Source organism: Lutra lutra, chromosome 9 (assembly GCF_902655055.1).
Source record: "Lutra lutra chromosome 9, mLutLut1.2, whole genome shotgun sequence".
In the NCBI taxonomy this organism is placed as follows: domain Eukaryota; kingdom Metazoa; phylum Chordata; class Mammalia; order Carnivora; family Mustelidae; genus Lutra; species Lutra lutra.
Window position 1 is genome coordinate 91,688,310 of NC_062286.1, and position 20,215 is coordinate 91,708,524.

The 20,215-nt window shown below is 40.5% G+C and overlaps 1 protein-coding gene across 1 annotated transcript in view; it reads left to right on the plus strand.

Annotated features, from left to right (window-relative positions):
- Positions 1-20,215, plus strand: part of LOC125109845 (uncharacterized) — a 234,701-nt gene that overhangs the window by 181,810 nt on the left and 32,676 nt on the right. The window contains exon 4 of the mRNA XM_047746954.1: positions 17,989-18,117. Within this exon, the coding sequence (XP_047602910.1) occupies positions 17,989-18,117 (129 nt within the window). The remainder of the gene's footprint in view (positions 1-17,988; positions 18,118-20,215) is intronic.

Consider the following 20,215-nt stretch of genomic DNA (forward strand, 5'->3'; position numbering starts at 1 on the left):
CCAGGAGGCCCCATGTGTGGAACCAGCCCCAACTCCTCAGTTGTCCAGACTGTAATCATAGACCCGTCAGGCTCAAGGAGCCCCCCCCCCCCCCACTGTGCCACTGTCTTACTGCCTTACTTTTGCTTTGTTTTCTGAATACTTCTCTCTTCCCACCATGCTTGGAACTTCGCAGTGTCTTTCTCTGGCCTAGGAGGAAACAGAAGAGAGAATGGGGGACATGCTGGTTGAATGAAGAGTCACAGAACACCTGCTGTGAGTACGTTTCCAGAAGTTGTCTGGGTATTCCTTCAGAAACCCTGAAATCACTTGTCCCTGGTGTCTGGTGACTGAGAGTAGAGCAGAGAGGAGAGGAACCCCACAGATGATGCCACTGTCCCTACCTGGGAGGATGAGAGTGCTTTAGTTTCACCCTTCTCCCCTTCCAATTGCACAAGTGTGCACCCCCACCACTCAGGAAGGTTATTAGACATGCTAACTGGGTAAAAGAGGAAAAAAGTGACTTACCTCGCAGATGTAAGTGAAATTCATGCAGATGCATCATAGAAAGTGATTAGGGAATGCATCATTGGCATAGAGTTGCTCCATTTCCCAAAGCATGTTGCTAGAAGGTGTTTCATGTGCATGCATACACACAAGCACCGTGTAAACTCCCCTAGCCACTAGAAGAAGCTTTTCCAAGTTACATGTCAGAAATACTGTACTATTAAGGGTGATATTTTTGCAATTGTGTTACTGGCTGCCCTTTGGGCCACTCCACAAATTTCACTCACTATTAAGTTTTGAGCACAGGGCAGTCATTCCAGGAATTGGCTGTGTATTTTTAGAATAGTCTTAGACATTTTTGAATAAGAAAGCAATTCAACCTCTTGTAGACTCTGTATATTAAATTATCCTGCTACTCACCTTTTTATCTTTTTTGATACATTTCATGCTTCAAATCAAGGGACATTTTTGCCAGAAATTTCCCTTATAACTTCTTTAAAAGTTTATGCATTTGGAGATAAATGTAATCCATATGTTCCCAAGTTACTCTAGCTTTTTTTTTTTAAATAAAATTGTTATTCTCTTCAAAGTACTTGATCACCAATAAGTTGTATGAGATTTTTAAAAATCCTTTCTTTCTTAGTAAAAGGAAACCACATTTGATCAATAACACAGTTAGTTATAGAGTGAAAGTTGCAAAAGGACTTAGGAAGATACATTGTTTTACTATTTAACTTTAATAAGTTAGGCTAGAGATTTTTGGGAAACTCACCAGTTACTGTCAGAAAAATGCACACTATTTTTTTTTCTCCTCACAGGCTAAAAGCTCAGTTTTTTGTTTATAAGATTCACTTTATCTTCTCATTACAGTGATTTTAAAAAAAAATGGTTTCTAGCTCTATAGTTAGAATCCATTGAAAACAAGTATGTAATGTAAGTATCTTATATTTGAGTACATATCCCCATAAAGATCTTTACAGAAAACCCCTAATTCTGTAAACCTGAGCACGCAGTTTATAGTTCAAAGTTATATACACATAATTCAATAAAGGAAGTAACTCTTTTCAGATAATGAGCTCCCTAAAGGCACGAAGAATGTCTTCCTCATTGTGGTATCTATGCATAGTAGACCTTGTCAAATATTTGGTGAACAAAGAAAACAAGATTAAAAATAACAGGAAGAAACGTAGTTACAGCAGAGTCTTCTTTTAGACTGCAGAAGGATGGCAGCTGAGCAAGGAGGACTATGTCAACAGGAAACAATAATAACACCAAGCCCTACTTTAATCCATCTGCAAAATGGATTAAAAGTACATGGTGGAGGGCAAGAAGGAGCTGATAATGTATTCAATCACGCAACTGTTCAGCCTGTGTCCTTCCCAGCACATTCCTTTTTGGGAAGAGGAGCTGGCTGGACTTGGTTCCAAGCCTATAAATTAATTTATATTCAAACATCTAGTGTTAACATAATTGGTGTGCTTCAGAGGTAAATATATTTCTGTTTGTCTACAAAGAACTATATATATAATATATATATACGATATGTATCATATATAAATATAGACAACTTTAATGTAACAAATACATATTTCTTCATGTATGTTTGTTCAGCTATATATTTTTACATTCTGAGTATAAATTTGTGTATATATAACAAATTAGATTTGTGATGTTATATAAATTGCTCTATACATAGAGATCTACAATATTTATAAAGGAGACCAATATCATTGCAGTTCACAAAGTCCTTTTCTATCATATATTATTATTATTTTTTAAAGATTTTATTTACTGGGACGCCTGGGTGGCTCAGTTGGTTAAGCAGCTGCCTTCGGCTCAGGTCATGATCCCAGCGTCCTGGAATCGAGTCCCACATCAGGCTCCTTGCTCATCAGGGAGCTTGCTTCTCCCTCTGCCTCTGCCTGCCATTCTGTCTGCCTGTGCTTCCTCTCTCTCTCTGACAAATAAATAAATAAAATCTTTGAAAAAAAAAAGATTTTATTTACTTAGTTGACAGACAGAGATCACAAGTCGGCAGAGAGGCAGGCAGAGAGAGAGGAGGAAGCAGGCTCCCTGCTGAGCAGAGAGCCCGATGCGGGGTTCGACCCAGGATTCTGGGATCATGACCAGAGCCGAAAGCAGAGGCACTAACCCACTGAGCCACCCAGGCGCCCCAATACACATAATTCTTCCTCCCTGCTAGCAGGGAATTTTAGGATTCCCTGGGGAGTTCTACCAAACTTCCAAAGAAGAAATAAAACCTATCCTCCTAAAGCTGTTTCAAAAAATTGAAGCAGAAGGAAAACTTCCAGACTCTTTCTATGAAGCCAACATTACCCTGATCCCCAAACCAGGCAAAGACCCTACCAAAAAGGAGAATTTCAGACCAATATCACTGATGAATATGGATGCTAAGATTCTCAACAAGATCCTAGAAAACAGGATCCAACAGCACATTAAAAAGGATTATCCACCATGACCAAGTAAGATTTATCCCTGGGCTACAAGGATGGTTCAACATTCACAAATCAATCAATGTTATAGAACAAATTAATAAGAGAAGAGAGAAGAACCACATGGTCCTCTCAATTGATGCAGAAAAAGCATTTGACAAAATCCAGCATCCGTTCCTGATTAAAACGCTTCAAAGTATAGGGATAGAGGGAACATTCCTGGACTTCATCAAATCTATCTATGAAAGACCCACAGCAAATATCATCCTCAATGGGAAAAAGCTCACAGCCTTCCCATTGAGATCAGGAACACGACAAGGATGCCCACTCTCCCCACTCTTGTTCCACATAGTATTAGAAGTCCTAGCAACAGCAATCAGAAAACAAAGAGATATAAAATGTATCCAAATTGGCAATGAAGAAGTCAAACTCTCTCTCTACACCTCAGATTTTCTGACCCCGAGCAACCAGGTGGGTGGACACATGAGCTAGGCAGCCATCTAAGACTTAGCCAACTGGATATTCTTGAGACTTTGAAGTTGAAGATGTGTAGGACGGTGAAAGTTCTTTCATTGTCATGGAAGTCTTGGTATTCTGACCCATGTGTTCTGCTCTATGACTTTTCTAGGCCTCCCAGTGCTGCCTTAGATCTAATTTTCTCATTGTTTTCCAGGACTGCATCTGCAACCTTCCATTGATTTTGGGAGCCTGGCATTCTCTGCATGAGTCATCTTTACCTAAATAGCCAGTCAATTTCTGTTGCTTAAAACTGATAATTTTGTCTGAAATACCAGGTAAAAGCAGTCTCCATTTAGGACATACATTTACATGTAGATTCGTAAATGAATTTGCATACTTGTCATGATTAGTAAGAATTAGTGTTCTCTAAGAATTACTTTGAGATTCATTTTTCTAGAAAATTACAAGATATAGAAGTAAAACTGTGCGATGGACTTCTCCATTTAAATGAATAGTTTTTGTGGACATAATATAATCTACATTTTTTTATAATTATAAATTTTTTATTAACATATAATGTATTTTTAGCCCCAGGGGTACAGGTCTGTGAATCACCAGGTGTACACACTTCACAGCACTCACCATATCACATACCTTCTCCAATGTGAATAACCCAACCACCTTCTCTCCACCCCCCAATCCCCGAGTAACCCTCAGTTTGTTTTGTGAGATTAAGGGTCTCTTGGAGTACCTGGGTGGCTCAGTGGGAGTTAGAGGTCTCTTATGGTTTGTCTCCCTCCAGATCCCATCTTTTTTCATTTATTCTTTTCCTACCCCCTAAACACCCCACATTGCCTCTCAACTTCCTCATATCAGGGAGATCATATCATAATTTTCTTGCTCTGTTTGACTTATTTCACTTAGCATAATACCCTCTTGGTACATCCACGTAGTCACAAAAGGCAAGATAGCGTTTTTGATGGCTGCATAGTATTCCATTCTATATATATACCACATCTTCTTTATCTAGTCCTCTGTTGATGGACATCTAGGTTATTTCCATAGTTTGGCTATTGTGGACATTGCTGGTATAAACTTTTGGGTGCTCGTGCCCCTTCAGATCACTACATTGTATATTAGTGCCATTGCTGGGGCGTAGGGTAGCTACCCAATAGTGCCATTGCTGGGGCATAGGGTAGCTACCCAATAGTGCCATTGCTGGGGCGAGGGTAGCTGTATTTTCAACTTTTTGAGGAAACTTCATGCTGTTTTCCAGAGTTGGTTGCACCAGTTTGCATTCCCACCAACAGTTTAGGAGGGTTCCCCTTTCTCCACATCCTCGCCAACATCTGTCATTTCTGACTTGTTAATTTTAGCCTTTCTGACTGGTGTGAGGTTTATCTCATTGTGGTTTTGATTTGTATTTCCCTGATGCTGAGTGATGTGGAGCACTTTTTCATGTGTCTGTTACCCATCTGGATATCTTCTTTGCAATAATGTCTGTTCATGTCCTCTGCCCATTTCTTGATTGCATTATTTGTTCTTCAGGTATTGAGTTTGCTGAGCCCTTTATAGATTTTGGATACTAGCCCTTTATCTGACATGTCATTTGCAAATATCTTCTCCCATTCTGTCAATTGTCTTTGGTTTCGTCAACTGTTTCCTTTGCTGTGCAAAAGCTTTTGATCTTGATGAAGTCCTAATACTTCATTTTTGCCCTTGCTTCCCTTGCCTTTGACAATGGTTCCTAGGAAGAAAATGCTGTGGCTGAGGTCAAAGAGGTTGCTGCCTGTATTCTCCTCAAAGATTTTGGTGGATTCCTTTCTCACATTGAGGTCCTTCATCCATTTTGAGTCTATTTTTGTGTGTGGTGTAAGGAGATGGTCCAGTTTCATTTTTCTGCATGGGGCTGTCCAATTTTCCCAACAGCAGTTGTTGAAGAGACTGTCTTTTATCCATTGGACGTTCTTTCCTGCTTTGTTGAAGATTAGTTGACCATAGAGTTGTGGGTCTATTTCTGGGCTCTCTATTCTGTTCCATTGATCTATGTGTCTGTTTTTGTGCCAGTACCTTACTGTCTTGGTGATGACAGCTTTGTAATAGAGCTTGAAGTCCAGAATTGTGATGCCACCAACGTTGACTTTCTTTTTCAATATTCCTCTGGCTATTCGAGGTCTTTTCTGGTTCCATATAAATTTTAGGATTATTTGTTCCATTTCTTTGAACAAAATGGGTGGGATTTTGATAGGGATTGCATTAAACGTGTAGATCGCTTTAGGTAGCATAGGCATTTTCACAATATTTGTTTTTCCAATCCATGAGCATGGGACATTTTTCCATTTCTTTGTCTCAATTTCTTTCATGAGTACTTTACAGTTTTCTGAGTATAGATTCTTTGCCTCTTTGATTAGGTTTATTCCTAGGTATCTTATGGTTTTGGGTGCAACTGTAAATGGAATTGACTCCTTAATTTCTCTTTCTTCTGTCTTGTTGTTGGTGTAAAGACATGCAACTGATTTCTGCACATTGATTTTATATCCTGACACTTTACTGAATTCTTGTACAAGTTCTAGCAGACTTGGAGTGGAGCCTTTTGGGTTTTCCACATTTAGTATCATATCATCTGCGAAGAGTGATAGTCGACTTCTTCTTTGCTGATTTGGATGCCTTTAATTTCTTTTTGTTGCCTGATTGCTAAGGCTAGGACTTCTAGTACAATGTTGAATAGCAGTGGTGATAATGGACATCCCTGCCGTGTTCCTGACCTTAGCGGAAAAGCTCTGTTTTTCTCCATTGAGAGTGATATTCACGGGGAATTTTTCATAGATGGCTTTGATGATATTGAGGTATGTACTCTCTGTCCCTATACTTTGAAGAATTTTGATCAGGAAAGGATGCTGTACTTTGTCAAACGCTTTTTCATCATCTATTGAAAATAACATATGGTTCTTGTTCTTTCCTTTATTAATATACTGTATCACATTGATTGATTTGCAGATGTCGAACCAACCTTGCAGCCCTGGAACAAATCCCACTTGGTCATGTTGAGTAATCCTTTTCCTTCCATTTCCATTTTTTTGGAACAGTTTCAGGAGAATAGGAGTTAATTCTTCTTTAAATGTTTGGTAGAATTCCACTGGGAAGCTGTCTAGCCCTGAGCTCTTGTTTGTTGGGAGATTTTTGATGACTGCTTCAATTTCCTTACTGGTTATGGGTCTGTTCAGGTTTTCTATTTCTTCCTGTTTCGGTTGTGGTAGTTTATATGTCTCTAGGAATGCATCGATTTCTTCCAGATTGTCAAATTTGCTGCCATATATTTGCTCATAATATGTTCTTATAATTGTTTGTATTTCTTTGGTGTTGGTTGTGATCTCTCCTCTTTCGTTCATGACTTAATTTATTTGGGTTCTTTCTCTTTTCTTTTTCATAAGTCTGGCCAGGGGTTTATCAATCTTATTAATTCTTTTCTTTTAAGCTTTTATTTATTTATTTGACAGACAGAGATCACAAGTAGCCAGAGAGGCAGGCAGAGAGAGAGGAAGGAGGCAGAGAGATGAGGAGAGAGCACAATGCGGGGCTCGATCCCAGGACCCTAGGATCATGACCTGAGCTGAAGGCAGAGGCTTTAACCCACTGAGCCACCCAGGTGCCCCAATCTTATTAATTCTTTCAAGGAACCAACTCCTAGTTTCATTGTTTTGTTCTATTGTTTCTTGTTTGTTTGTTTGTTTGTTTGTTTCTATTTCATTGACTTATGCTCTGATATTTATTATTTCTCTTCTCCCGTTGGGTTTAGGCTTTCTTTGTTGTTCTTTCTCCAGCTTCTTTAGCTGTAGGGTTAGGTTGTGTATATGAGACCTTTCTTGTTTCTTGAGAAAGGCTTGTTTTGCTATATATTTTCCTCTCAGGACTGCCTTTGTTGTGTCCCACAGATTTTGAACCATTGTGTTTTCATTATCATTTGTTTCCATGGATTTTTTTCAATTCTTCTTTAATTTTCTGGTTGACCCATTCAGAAGGATGCTCTTTCATCTCCATGTATTTGGGTTCTTTCCAAATTTCCTCTTGTGATTGAGTTCTAGCTTCAGAGCATTGTGTTCTGAAAATATGCAGGGAATGATCCCAGTCTTTTGATACTAGTTGAGACCTGATTTATGATCCAGGATATGATTTATTCTGGAGAATGTTCCATGTGCACTAGAGAAGTATTCTTCTGTTGCTTTGGGATGTAATGTTCTGAATATATCTGTGATGTCCATCTGGTCTGGCGTGTCATTTAAGGCCTTTATTTCCTTGTTGATCTTTTGCTTGGATGATCTATCCATTTCCGTGAGGGGAGTGTTAAAGTCCCCTTCTATTATTGTATTATTGTTGATGTGTTTCTTTGATTTTGTTATTAATTGGTTTATATAGTTGGCTGCGCCCATGTTGGGGGCATAGATTTTTAAAATTATTAGATATCCGGGGTGCCTGGGTGGCTCAGTGAGTTAAGCCTCTGTCTTCAGCTCAAGTCATGATCTCAGAGACCTGGGATCCAGCCCCACACCAGGCACTCTCCTCAGCAGGGAGCCTGCTTCCCCTTCTCTCTCTGCCTGCCTCTCTGCCTACTTGTGATTTCTCTGTCAAATAAATAAAAAAAAATTCTAAAATTGTTAGATCTTCTTGTTGGACAGACCCTTTGAGTATGATATAGTGTCCCTCATCTCTTATTATACTCTTTGGCTTAAAATCTAATGGATCTGATATAAAGATTGCCATCCCAGCTTTCCTTTGATGTCCATTAGCATGGTAAATTGTTTTCCACCCCCTCACCTTAAATCTGGAGGTGACTTTGGTTCTAAAATGACTTTCTTGTAGACAGAATATTGATGGCTTTTGTTTTTTTATGCATTCTGATGCCCTGTGTCTTTTGATTGGGGGCATTTAGCCCATTTACATTCAGGGTAACTATTGAGAGAAATGAATTTAGTGTCATTGTACTGCCTGTAAGGTGACTATTACTGTATTTTGTCTCTGTTCCTTTATGATCTACTAATTTTAGGGTCTCTCTTTGCTTAGAGGACCCCTTTCAATATTTCCTGTAGAACTAGTTTGGTATTTACAAATTCTTTTAGTTTTTGTATGTCCTGGAAGCTTTTTTTCTCTCCTCCTATCTTCATTGATAGCCTAGCTGGATATAGTATTCTTGGCAGCATGTTTTTCTCATTTAGTGCTCTGAATATATCATGCCTATTCTTTCTGGCCTGCCAGGTCTCTTTGGAAAAGTACGCTGCCAATATAATATTTTTACCATTGTAAGTTACAGTCTTCTTGTCCCGGGCTGCCTTCAGGATTTTCTCTTTGTCACTAAGACTTGTAAATTTTACTATTAGGTGACAGGGTGTGGACCTATTGTTATTGATTTTGAGAGGGGTTCTCTGTGCCTCTTGGATTTTGATTTTGATGCTTGTTCTTTTGCCATATTAGGAAAATTCTCTACAATAATTCTCTCTGATATACCTTCTGCTCCTCCCTCTCTTTCTTCTTCTTCTGGAATCTGAATTATTCTAATGTTGTTTCATGTTATGGTATCACTTATTTCTCGACTTCTCCCCTCATGGTCCACTAGTTGTTTCTCTCTCTTTTGCTCAGCTTCTTTATCCTCTGTCATTTGGTCTTTTATATCACTAATTCTCTCTTCTGCATGATTTATCCTAGCAATAAGAGCCTCCATTTTTTATTGCACCTCATTAATAGCTTTTTTTATTTCAGCTTGGTTAGATTTTAGTTCTTTTATCTCTCCAGAATGGGCTTTGATTTCTCCAGACAGGGTTTCTATATTATCTAGCACCTTGAGAAATGTCATTCTGAACTCTAGATCTGACATATTACCAATGTTTGTATTGATTAGATCTCTAGCCTTTGGTAATGGCTCTTGTTGTTGTTTTTTTTTTTTTTTTTTTTTTTTTTGGTGAATTTTTCTGCCTTGTCATTTTATCCAGATAAGAATATATGAAAGAGAGAGTAAAATATTAAAAGGGTAGGAAAGACACCAGAAAAATGTGCTTTAACCAAATCAGAAGAGGCCCCAAATCTTGGGGGGAAGAAAGGGGGTAAAAAGAAGTTCAGGAAAAGAAAAAGAAAAAATATAAAAAAGGAAAATATATGTATTAGACTGGTGAAAAGAATAGAGTCACAGAGTCACCAACTTAATTTTTGGAGTATTTTGACTCTTAGAAGAATCTACCTTCCAAAATTTTATAGAATGAAAAAATAAACACACACACACACACACACACACACACACACAGATACACAAAATAAGGGTAAACACGATGAAGGGATGGAATATGACTATAAACATTGAATTTTTTTTTAAAATTCTAAAATAGGAGTGGATAAGATAAGTTGGTTGGAAGTATAAAGAAAAAGAAAGTGGAGAGAATTTACGCAGGCTGGAGACAAGAACAAAGCCCTATGCCTGATTTATGATATATTTTGATCTATTAGAAAAAGTTGTATCCCAGATTTTTGTTTATAAGAGAAACATTTTTTTTAATGTGTATAAAGAAACACAAGTTAGACCAGGTGGGATTCATTCCTGGGCTACAAGGATGGTTCAACATTCGCAAATCAATCAATGTGATAGAACAAATTAATAAGAGAAGAGATAAGAACCACATGGTCCTCTCAATTGATGCAGAAAAAGCATTTGAGAAAATCCGGCATCCGTTCCTGATTAAAACGCTTCAAAGTATAGGGATAGAGGGAACATTCCTGGACTTCATCAAATCTATCTATGAAAGACCCACAGCAAATATCATCCTCAATGGGAAAAAACTCACAGCCTTCCCATTGAGATCAGGAACACGACAAGGATGCCCACTCTCACCACTCTTGTTCCACATAGTATTAGAATCCTAGCAACAGCAATCAGACAACAAAGAGAAATAAAAGGTATCCAAATTGGCAATGAGGAAGTCAAACTCTCTCTCAGCAGATGACATGATTCTTTACATGGAAAACCCAAAAGACTCCACCCCCAAACTACTAGAACTCATACAGCAATTCAGTAACGTGGCAGGATACAAAGTCAACGTACAGAAATCAGTGGCTTTCTTATACACTAACAATGAAAATACAGAAAGGGAAATCAGAGAATCGATTCCATTTACTATAGCACCAAGAACCATAAGATACCTGGGAATAAACCTAACCAAAGAGGTAAAGGAACTGTACTCGAGGAACCACAGAACACTCATGAAAGAAATTGAAGAAGACCCAAAAAGATGGAAGACCATTCCATGCTCTTGGATCGGAAGAATAAACATTGTCAAAATGTCTATACTGCCTAGAGCAATCTATACTTATTTTAATGCTATTCCGATCAAAATTCCACCGGTATTTTTCAAAGAGCTGGAGCAAATAATCCTAAAATTTGTATGGAGCCAGAAGAGACCCCGAATCTCTAAGGAAATGCTGAAAAACAAAATAAAACTGGGGGCATCATGTTACCTGATTTCAAGCTTTACTACAAAGCTGTGATCACCAAGACAGCTTGGAACTGGCATAAAAACAGACACATAGACCAGTGGAACAGAGTAGAGAGCCCAGATATGGACCCTCAACTCTATGGTCAGTTAATCTTTGACAAAACAGGAAAAAATATACAGTGGGAAAAAGACAGTCTCATCAATAGATGGTGCTGGGAAAACTGGACAGCTATATGTAGAAGAATGAAACTCGACCATTCTCTTACACCGTACACAAAGATAAACTCAAAATGGATAAAAGACTTCAACGTGAGACAGGAATACATTAGAATCCTAGAGGAGAACATAGGCAGTAACCTCTTCGATATCAGCCACAGCAACTTCTTTCAAGATATGTCTCCAAAGGCAAAGGAAACAAAAGTGAAAATAAACTTTTGGGACTTCATCAAAATCAAAAGCTTCTGCACAGCAAAGGAAACAGTCAAGAAAACAACGAGGCAACCCACGGAATGGGAGAAGATATTTGCAAATGACAGTACAGACAAAAGATTGATATCCAGGATCTATAAAGAACTCCTCAAACTCAACACACACAAAACAGATAATCATATCAAAAAATGGGCAGAAGATATGAACAGACACTTCTCCAATGAAGACATACAAATGGCTATCAGACACATGAAAAAATGTTCATCATCACTAGCCATCAGGGAGATTCCAATTAAAACCACATTGAGATATCACCTTACACCAGTTAGAATGGCCAAAATTAGCAAGACAGGAAACAACATGTGTTGGAGGGGATGTGGAGAAAGGGGAACCCTCTTACACTGTTGGTGGGAATGCAAGTTGGTGCAGCCTCTTTGGAGAACAGTGTGGAGATTCCTCAAGAAATTAAAAATAGAACTTCCCTATGGCCCTGCAATTGCACTACTGGGTATTTACCCCAAAGATACAGATGTAGTGAAAAAAGGGCCATCTGTACCCCAATGTTTGTAGCAGCAATGGCCACGGTTGCCACACTGTGGAAAGAACCAAGATGCCCTTCAACAGACGAATGGATAAGGAAGATGTGGTCCATATACACTATGGAGTATTATGCCTCCATCAGAAAGGATGAATACCCAACTTTTGTAGCAACATGGACCGGACTGGAAGAGATTATGCTGAGTGAAATAAGTCAAACAGAGAGAGTCAATTATCCTATGGTTTCACTTATTTGTGGAGCATAACAAATAGCAGGGAGGACAAGGGGAGTTAGAGAGGAGAAGGGATTTGGGGGAAATTGGAAGGGGAGGTGAACCATGAGAGACTATGGACTCTGAAAAACAATCTGAGGGTTTTGAAGGGGCGGGGGTGGGAGGTTGGGGGAACCAGGTGGTGGATATTAGAGAGGGCACTGTTTGCATGGAGCACTGGGTGTGGTGCAAAAACAATGAATACTGTTATGCTGAAAATAAATTTAAAAAAATACAATTTTCTTGAGAAAAAAATCAAGTTAGATACCATAAAGGATAAAATATGACTATATTAATGAAGGTTCAAAAATATTTTTTATGAAAGGTATTGTTAAGATAAACTAGTGAAAAATGGTAAAAGAGGAAAGGTTAAAAAGTTAAAAAAAATTTAGCATAAGAAAAAAATAAAATTAAATAAATTAAATTAGCTTTGCAAGACTAAGGAGTCATTGGAAGAAAGCCATGAATTCCATGCTTTGCTTTCTCCTCCTCTGGAATTCCACTGTTCTCCTTGGTAAGCAAACTTAGCCTTGGCTGGATTTCTTGCTGATCTTCTGGGGGATGGGCCTATTGTAGTGATTCTCAAGTGTCTTTACCCAAGATAGAATTTCATCACCCTTACCAGGGGCTGGGCTAAGTAATCCACTCAGGATCACTTTCAGGAGCTTTTGTTCCCTGAATGCTTTCCATAGATTTCTGGAGGACGGGAATGAAAATGGCTGTCTCCCAATCTCTGGCCTGGAGCAGCCGAGAGCTTGGGGTCCCACTCCTCAGTGTGCCCTCGGAGGAAAGTGCTCAGTCACTCCTGTCTCTCTGGCCTCTGGCCATGCTCCAAGCTCACACAGCCTGTGGCCAAAATTCTCCGTCTCTGACACACAGCCCTGTCTGGAGTCTTCAAACCCAGCACATCCCTGCACTCTTCCAGGGAGGTCTCCCCAGATCTTATGGGGTCCCCACTCAAAGAGCAGTGGCCTGACTGTCCCATGGATCACAGTTTAAGATAACCCCAAATTAAGAGCTCACTCCTCACCTCTGTCTCTGTAGCTGGCTTCACCGCTCTAACACCTGCAAGCTCTGTGACACTCAAACAACCCCGATCCTTCTGTGATCCTGCAGGACCTGAGAACATTGTCCCAGCATGGGCTTCACCCTGACTTAGCCTCTGAACGATGTCCCTCAGTGGAGCAGACTTCAAAAAGTTCTGATTTGTGCTCCATTGTTCAGCTGCTTGCTCTGAGCTGCCCCCCCACCCCACCCCCGTGGTCTATCTTCCTGTGGCTTTGGATTCACTTCTCCACAGGTCCTGCCTTTCAGAAAGTGGTTGATTTTCTGCTTCTAGAATTGCTGCTCTTCTTCTCTTCGATTTCCTGTTGTATCTGTAGGTGTTTGGAATGGTTTGATAGACTAGCTCATCCTCTGCTACCTAATGTCATCTCAGCCTGCTACTCCTCTGCCATCTTGATTCCTCCTCCTCCATTCATTTTCAGAAAATCTAGCACCTGGTTCTAAATTAAGGAGTACATCTTACCTAATATTGAACCTAACAGGGGCATTTTGTGTAATGGGGGAAGAGGTGAGGTCATGAGCACATTTTCACAGGCTTCTCACCTATGAAACTTCATCTCTCTCCAGCCTTTGTACATCGTCCTTCTATGCAAGTTGTATTTACTATCTAGAGAGTTTCCATGATTCTTGATTTCTCCAATGTTATCATTCAAAGATAATTTTTTGAATTTATAAAAGGTCCTATGATACTTACTTATGGCCTTAACATTTTTGTAATGTTGATGTGTTACCAGGATTCACCACTGAAATGTTAATACTGTTCTGATGTGTTATATATATATATATATATATATATATATATATATATCTCCAAAGCAGATAACATTGTGATTGAAATGCACAGCTGCAAAGACATCTGCTTGAGTAAATTTAGAAAAATGATTAGGTTTTTTTCCCCTTAAAGCATTTCTTTGTTATCAAGCATCTGTCAGACATATCAAAATGGCTAGCATATTTTTGAAAACTTTTTCAAGTCTGTCCTGAAGTGAAATTCTCATATAAAATGATTTATAATCAAGTTTAAAGTATTAAATCTCCTCATTTAACAGATATTTGGAAAGAAAAGACTATTTGGAAATCTTTCTGGAGGAGAAAAACGTTTTTGGTGTCTACAGTAATATAGCATCTGGAAAACGAGGACATTGGGTTTCTTGTTTCTTAGGTGATGAGTTTGGCATTTCATTCTTAGGGAGGGGCATCCTTTTTTTCTTAGGAATTTCAGATAGATGCGGATTCTCAGGGGCACAGCATACACATTGAATGAATTCAAATTTTTAGGGTAAGAGTTGATATAAAAATTTAATTTATTAGATCATAGCTTTCTTTTTTAAGAAAATAAGAATGCAAAGATCAATAAAAATAGACTATGTCACAGAAGTTCACTGGGACTGGCTCTCTGTAGCAATATCCAAATGAAGATCCACAGTGTGTCTAGCATACAAAAAGATCTTACTTCTGAGGACAGGCACAATGAGCTTATCTGATAGGAAAATTTGCATCAAAAAGTTGAATTTTCACACATATTAAAATTAATAGAATAATCATGACAACTAGGACTGATGTGCAGGCACAAGATAATTTAGTCAACCTGAAGAAACCCCAAATCCTTCCAAACTGAAAAACTCTGATGAGTGACAATTAGAAAATAAAATACCTTAACCTTTAGATTATCTGGAAACTAAGAACTGGCAGTTCTAAACATATAGAAACATTCCAATATGGATGTTCAAAAGGTAAACAAATGATCTCTGATAGCAGAGACTGAATTTGGGGTCAATAAATGGTTAACATTAGATGGGGAAGATCTACCAGGCATTTCTCCTTTGTGTCTGGTAGCAACACCCATGTAAGAGGAGTTGAAGGGAATCACAGTGGATGGGTGGGGCAGATTGTGGTTTCATAAACAGTGAATAAGCTCTTTAAGAAGACAGGGAGGTCTCTTTATATTTTAGAAAGATTTCTGAGGGAAGAAGGGTAGAATTTTAACATTTGGATTCATAACACATTAGTTAAATTGAAAACATTGTACTAAACAACATTCCTTAATAATGCTCATGGAGATATTAATGAAGAAATGAATGATTTTGTTTATTCCACAAATAGTGATTGACTGCTGACCCTGACCCTGTGCTGGGTATAAACCCAACAATGAGGAATGGTAGAATTGTTTGATAAGTATTTAACATCAATAACGACAGGAGTTGCAGTTTTCACATGGCCCTTGAAACAACAATTTTCTGCAAAATAGAAAAGAATGGGAAGTAGAAAACTATGGTCATCACAAGTTTAATGGTATGACTTGTTCAGAAAATATGTGTTGGTTTGAATTTATGTAAATTGGATGCAAAAACAAAACAAAAATCTGAAATTCTCCTGCAGACAACATCAAGAATTGATAAGCGTTTCTCTCATTCGTTGGGACCTTTTGGTCTCTCATTTCCCTCACTCAGTCCTGGTTTCTTGGGCTCTGTCTTCCTGAACACGTGAATTCAATTTTCTGTCATCAGGAAAGCATGATCCTTTCTGGTATGTGACATATGGAGGGAATTATAAAGCCCTGCACTCTTCCCTGGTTAGAATCTTGAAACACATACCCAGTTCAGATCAGGTTCCCCATTTGTTACTGAGAAAGGGTCTTAGCCAGCTCGGGCTCTCACATTCTCTTCTTTAAAAAAAAAAAAAAAATTGCCCACCCAGGGGGGCCTGGGTGACTCAGTCCGTTAAGCACGTGCCTTCAGCTCAAGTCATGATCCTAGGGTCCTTGGATGATAATCAGCCTAGAGACAAGATGGGAGATTGCTTCTCCTTCTCCCTCTACCCCTCTCCCTCTACCCATCCCCTCCCCCTGCTCTCACTCTCTCTTTCAAATAAATAAGCTAAAAACAAAAACAAAAGCAAACAAACAAAAACCCAACTCTGCCCCAAATCATCAAAAGTACACGCTATGTTTTCTACTGGAAACACCCACCTAGGACATCACAAATCATTCTTTTGAGTATCATTATGGATTCCTGAATGTTTATTTATTCAAAGTCTTATAATCAATATCAGTCATTCTGATCTTGCTAGACAGTCACACTGGGTTGTCTCCAGCATCTGGTGGTATTCATTTTCCAGGGCTGCTACAACAAAGTACCACAAATGAGGTGGCTTAAAATAAGACATTTATTTTCTGATTTCTTAAGTTCAGAAGTCTAAAATCAAGGTGTTGGTGCTCCCTCTGGACAACCCCCTGACAGAATCCTTCCTTGTTTCTTCTAGCTTCTGGTGGCTCCAGGGATCACTTGGCTTATGGCTACATGACTCCAATCCCTGCCTCCGTTTTTACATGGCCTTCTCTGTGTCTTCTCCTCTTTTGTCTCTTATAAATAGAAGACAGTCATTAGATTTAGGGTCACTCAGATCATCGAAGATGATTTCCCTTGAGATCCTTAATTACATCTATAAAGATCCTTTTTCTAAGAAATAGTCACAATCCCATGTTCCTTAGATTCGGATATGGACATTTCTATCATCCAGGTGTGCAAACACATTTCTTCTAATTGTTAGAGCCTTTCCGTTTTCAGAGTTCTCAAAATAGCATAGATAGAACTAGCTCTTATTCCATTTTCTGTAATAAACTTTTAGCAAGTGCTTCTGGAGGTCAAATATTATGCTAATTATGAGAATACAAAGCTATGTCACATCTCTTGGGTTTCTCCCCAAGTTACAGGTTCACTTGAATGAGAAAAATGGTGCTCCAAGTGGACGGAAAGCCCATGATTTTAAAGAGCCAGCTTAAGTACTCGCTCAAATGTCCACATTTGGAGCGTCAGAGGATCGAGAGGCCAGTAAATAATCCTACAGATCTCTTGTAAGAAATTTCCAGACCATTTTCCATTTCAAAGTTTTGCTCCAGGTTTCAGGCACCTAATCTGCAAAAGCATACCAGCCTGAGAGTCAGGTCCCTCAGGTTCTATTTCTGGTTCTGCTACTGGATTGCTGTGGGACCTTGCACAACACAGCGAAGGTGGGTGCACTTCCTACAAAGCAAGAGCCCTCTAAGCAAGGCTACGTCATACCCCAGTGAAGCTGGATCCCAGGAACCAAGTGTACCCGCTGGACTCCTCACGCAGAGTCTAGGGATGCTCTTCCTGCTGCCAAAGCCATTGATGTTCATGTGAAGCTGGAGCTCTGATTTTAGATTGGTCAAAGGGACTCGGACTCCCTCCTTTGTGTGAATCTAGAAGTCAAAAGGAAAAAGAGTTTGCATGCAAACTCTTTTTCCTTTTGACTTCAGTGCCTTGACTTTTTCTTACTAAGATGTTCTCGTGGTTCACGTCGCACTAGAGGAAAATGGGCTGGTGGCTCAGAGCAAGCAGTGAAGCGTTGGGAGCTCTGGGCCTCTTCCTGGAGGGGGCAGGCGGGGGCTGTCCAGCAGCTTGGGGACTCTGGAAAGGTAAGTCCCCACACCTCGCCCCCTAAAGAACTACATTTCCCGAGAGGCCGTGCCACCTACAGCCGGGGGAGGAGGAAGGAGGAGCTCAGAGCCGGCCCGAACGAGCGCCTTCCGCTGGCAGGTCCAAGTGGGCTGCGCTCACTCGGCATCCGAAGGGCTGACTCGCCTCTCCCGCAGTGCAGCGGGGATTCCGCGTCGACACCGCCTTTTTGCCCCTGGATTTCGCAGTACCCGCCCCGCCCCTCCTCCGTAGAGCCTCCGCTGCGGCCGCTGCGGCCGCTGCGGCGGCTGCAGGCGGTTGGCTAGGGGTCCGCGTGACAGGGGACCCAGATCCTATGCGGTTATTCACAAGGCGCAGGCGCCCTTGCCCCGCCAGCGGGCGGTTTCCAGCGGCGGCGGGACGTTCTCTGGAAGGAGCCACGGGGTTGCGAAGAAGTCCACCCAGAAGGTGCTGGACCCCGAGAAGGACGGGCTGACGCGCCTGAAGCACCTGCGGGCGCTGCTGGGTGAGGCCCGCTCTGGGACCCCGGGTTCTGGCGTTCCTGCCCTGACGTGGGCCGAGGGAGGTTGGGGGCTGGGATGCCGACGGCATGGCGGGGGGCGTGGGGGTGGTGTGAGACCCTCCTTTCCCGGGCCCAGCGTTGTTCCCGACAGCGGGCAGTCTGGCCCTCAAGACTCTGCCCTGTCGCCCAGAGCTTAAACTCACCCCGGATTTGAGCCTGGTCACCTCAGGGCCGGCGGAGCCGCCACTTTCCCCTCCCTGGCAAATCCTGCACTCCAGGTGCTACACAGACACACACGCGCACACACTCACACACAAAATAAACTGACACCTCCCCCTCTCGATTTTTAATTTTTATTTCTGACTCTGACACCCGAAGTAGAGTCTCCCAAGTGTTCCCAGCCTAGACTTAACTGTCCTCTCTTCTGTGGGCTCCCTCCCCTTAAATTTTATTTTTATTTTTACTTTTGAGTGGGAGTCTTCAGAGACGGAGCCTCCCAGCGCTCCCAGGATAAATTCAGTTGAGCTGTCATCTATCTTCCCGCGCTCCTCTTATTTTTATTTTTATTTTGGGTCTGGCCGCTTGGGCTTGCTTGTGTGGTTGGTGTGAAGGGGGCTCCTCCTGTTTGCGGAGGGAGGGGTGGCTTTCCTGGGTTCAAGGAGGCTGCTGCTGCTTTCTTGCCAGGATGACAGTGAGAGTTCTTTGCCGCCTTTCGTTTTTATGGACTGCTGGGTGGAGGTTCTGTGGAGCCCAGGGGGCCTGCAGGGATCTGGGTTGAAGCTCATCCTGGTGGCTGTGAAGTGTCCCCAAGGCTTCCTGTCACCTGCTGCATGTGATCTCTGGCTGCTTTGCTAGGCTGTGTTCTGTTTTCCATTTTCTTCCCTACTTAGTCTTAACTTTTGTTTAGGACCAAACACCTGTGCTGCCTGCGCTGTCCCTAGTGTTTCTGGAGGCTGAGAAAAGGACACCTTGTTTCCTCTGGATGTCTTTTTTATTCTTAAAATGAGGGAAAAAACACACTTGAGGAAATATGACATAAAAGAATTCATTTTATATGTGAGAATTTTAAATAAAGATCTTGTTCATGAGATTAAAAGTTGCTAATTATTTCTATTTATACCCTGTGAAGTACCTCAGAGGAAACACCACACACACACCTGGTTCCCAAGTGAGGTTATTTACAATCTCAAGATTCCTTGAGGTTTACACTATCTCGTTCAGTTTGGAATGAATGTAAATTAATTACTTACTGTTACGAGAGATTAGTTTTCAAGAGTTGTGAAAGTGAAGTATGGTGTCCTTGGTAAACTGACCTGTCCCCTCCCTGTAATAAAATCTCATGCTCACACAGGTTGCATTGTGCAGAGTTCTTCTAGTGACTGATAAATACTACTGCAGGGACACTTGATAAAGGAACAGATTTGATACTCTGGGACTGTTTCTGTAGTAGAGAATTTGAACTTTTGTTCTGTCCAAGTCTGCAGGAGTATGTTGGCTCCATTTTGTAAAGGCGGAATCAATTAAACCTAGATGAGTTTGGCTTCTTAGAGATGCACAGTACATGTTACCAGACTGAGAAAGTAGTTCATTTCCGAGACTGTGTAATTGTGGTTTCACTTTAAGGTACAGTATTTTATTTTGAGGAACTTTCTTTTTTCACTTCATTGAGCTCATGATGACCTCAGTTTGTAACACAGGCAGGTTCTTTGATATGAGGCTGTTTTTTGTGGATGCATTTGTTTGTGGAATGACCCAGTGTCCTTTCTGGCTGCAGTCTTACCCATAGGGACTACATTTTTGCAAATGTGTCTGAAGACTTCTAGTGATAATGTCTCACGTAAACTCTGGCCAACAACTGTGGTTTAAAGATGTTAAAGAAATGTACATTCATGGACTAGTTCCTAGCACATCATATACCCTATTTGTTTGCTACTTAAAGAAAAAGTCTACTTAGAAAAAAAATGGCCTCTTGACCTGAAAGACCAGAATTAGCCAAGAGCAAGAAAACTGTTGAAGGAAATGAATGGACATTATTGTATTTTTATTTGCATATTTCTTGTAATACTCTTGATTTTCACATATTTTCTCTTCAAGGATTAAT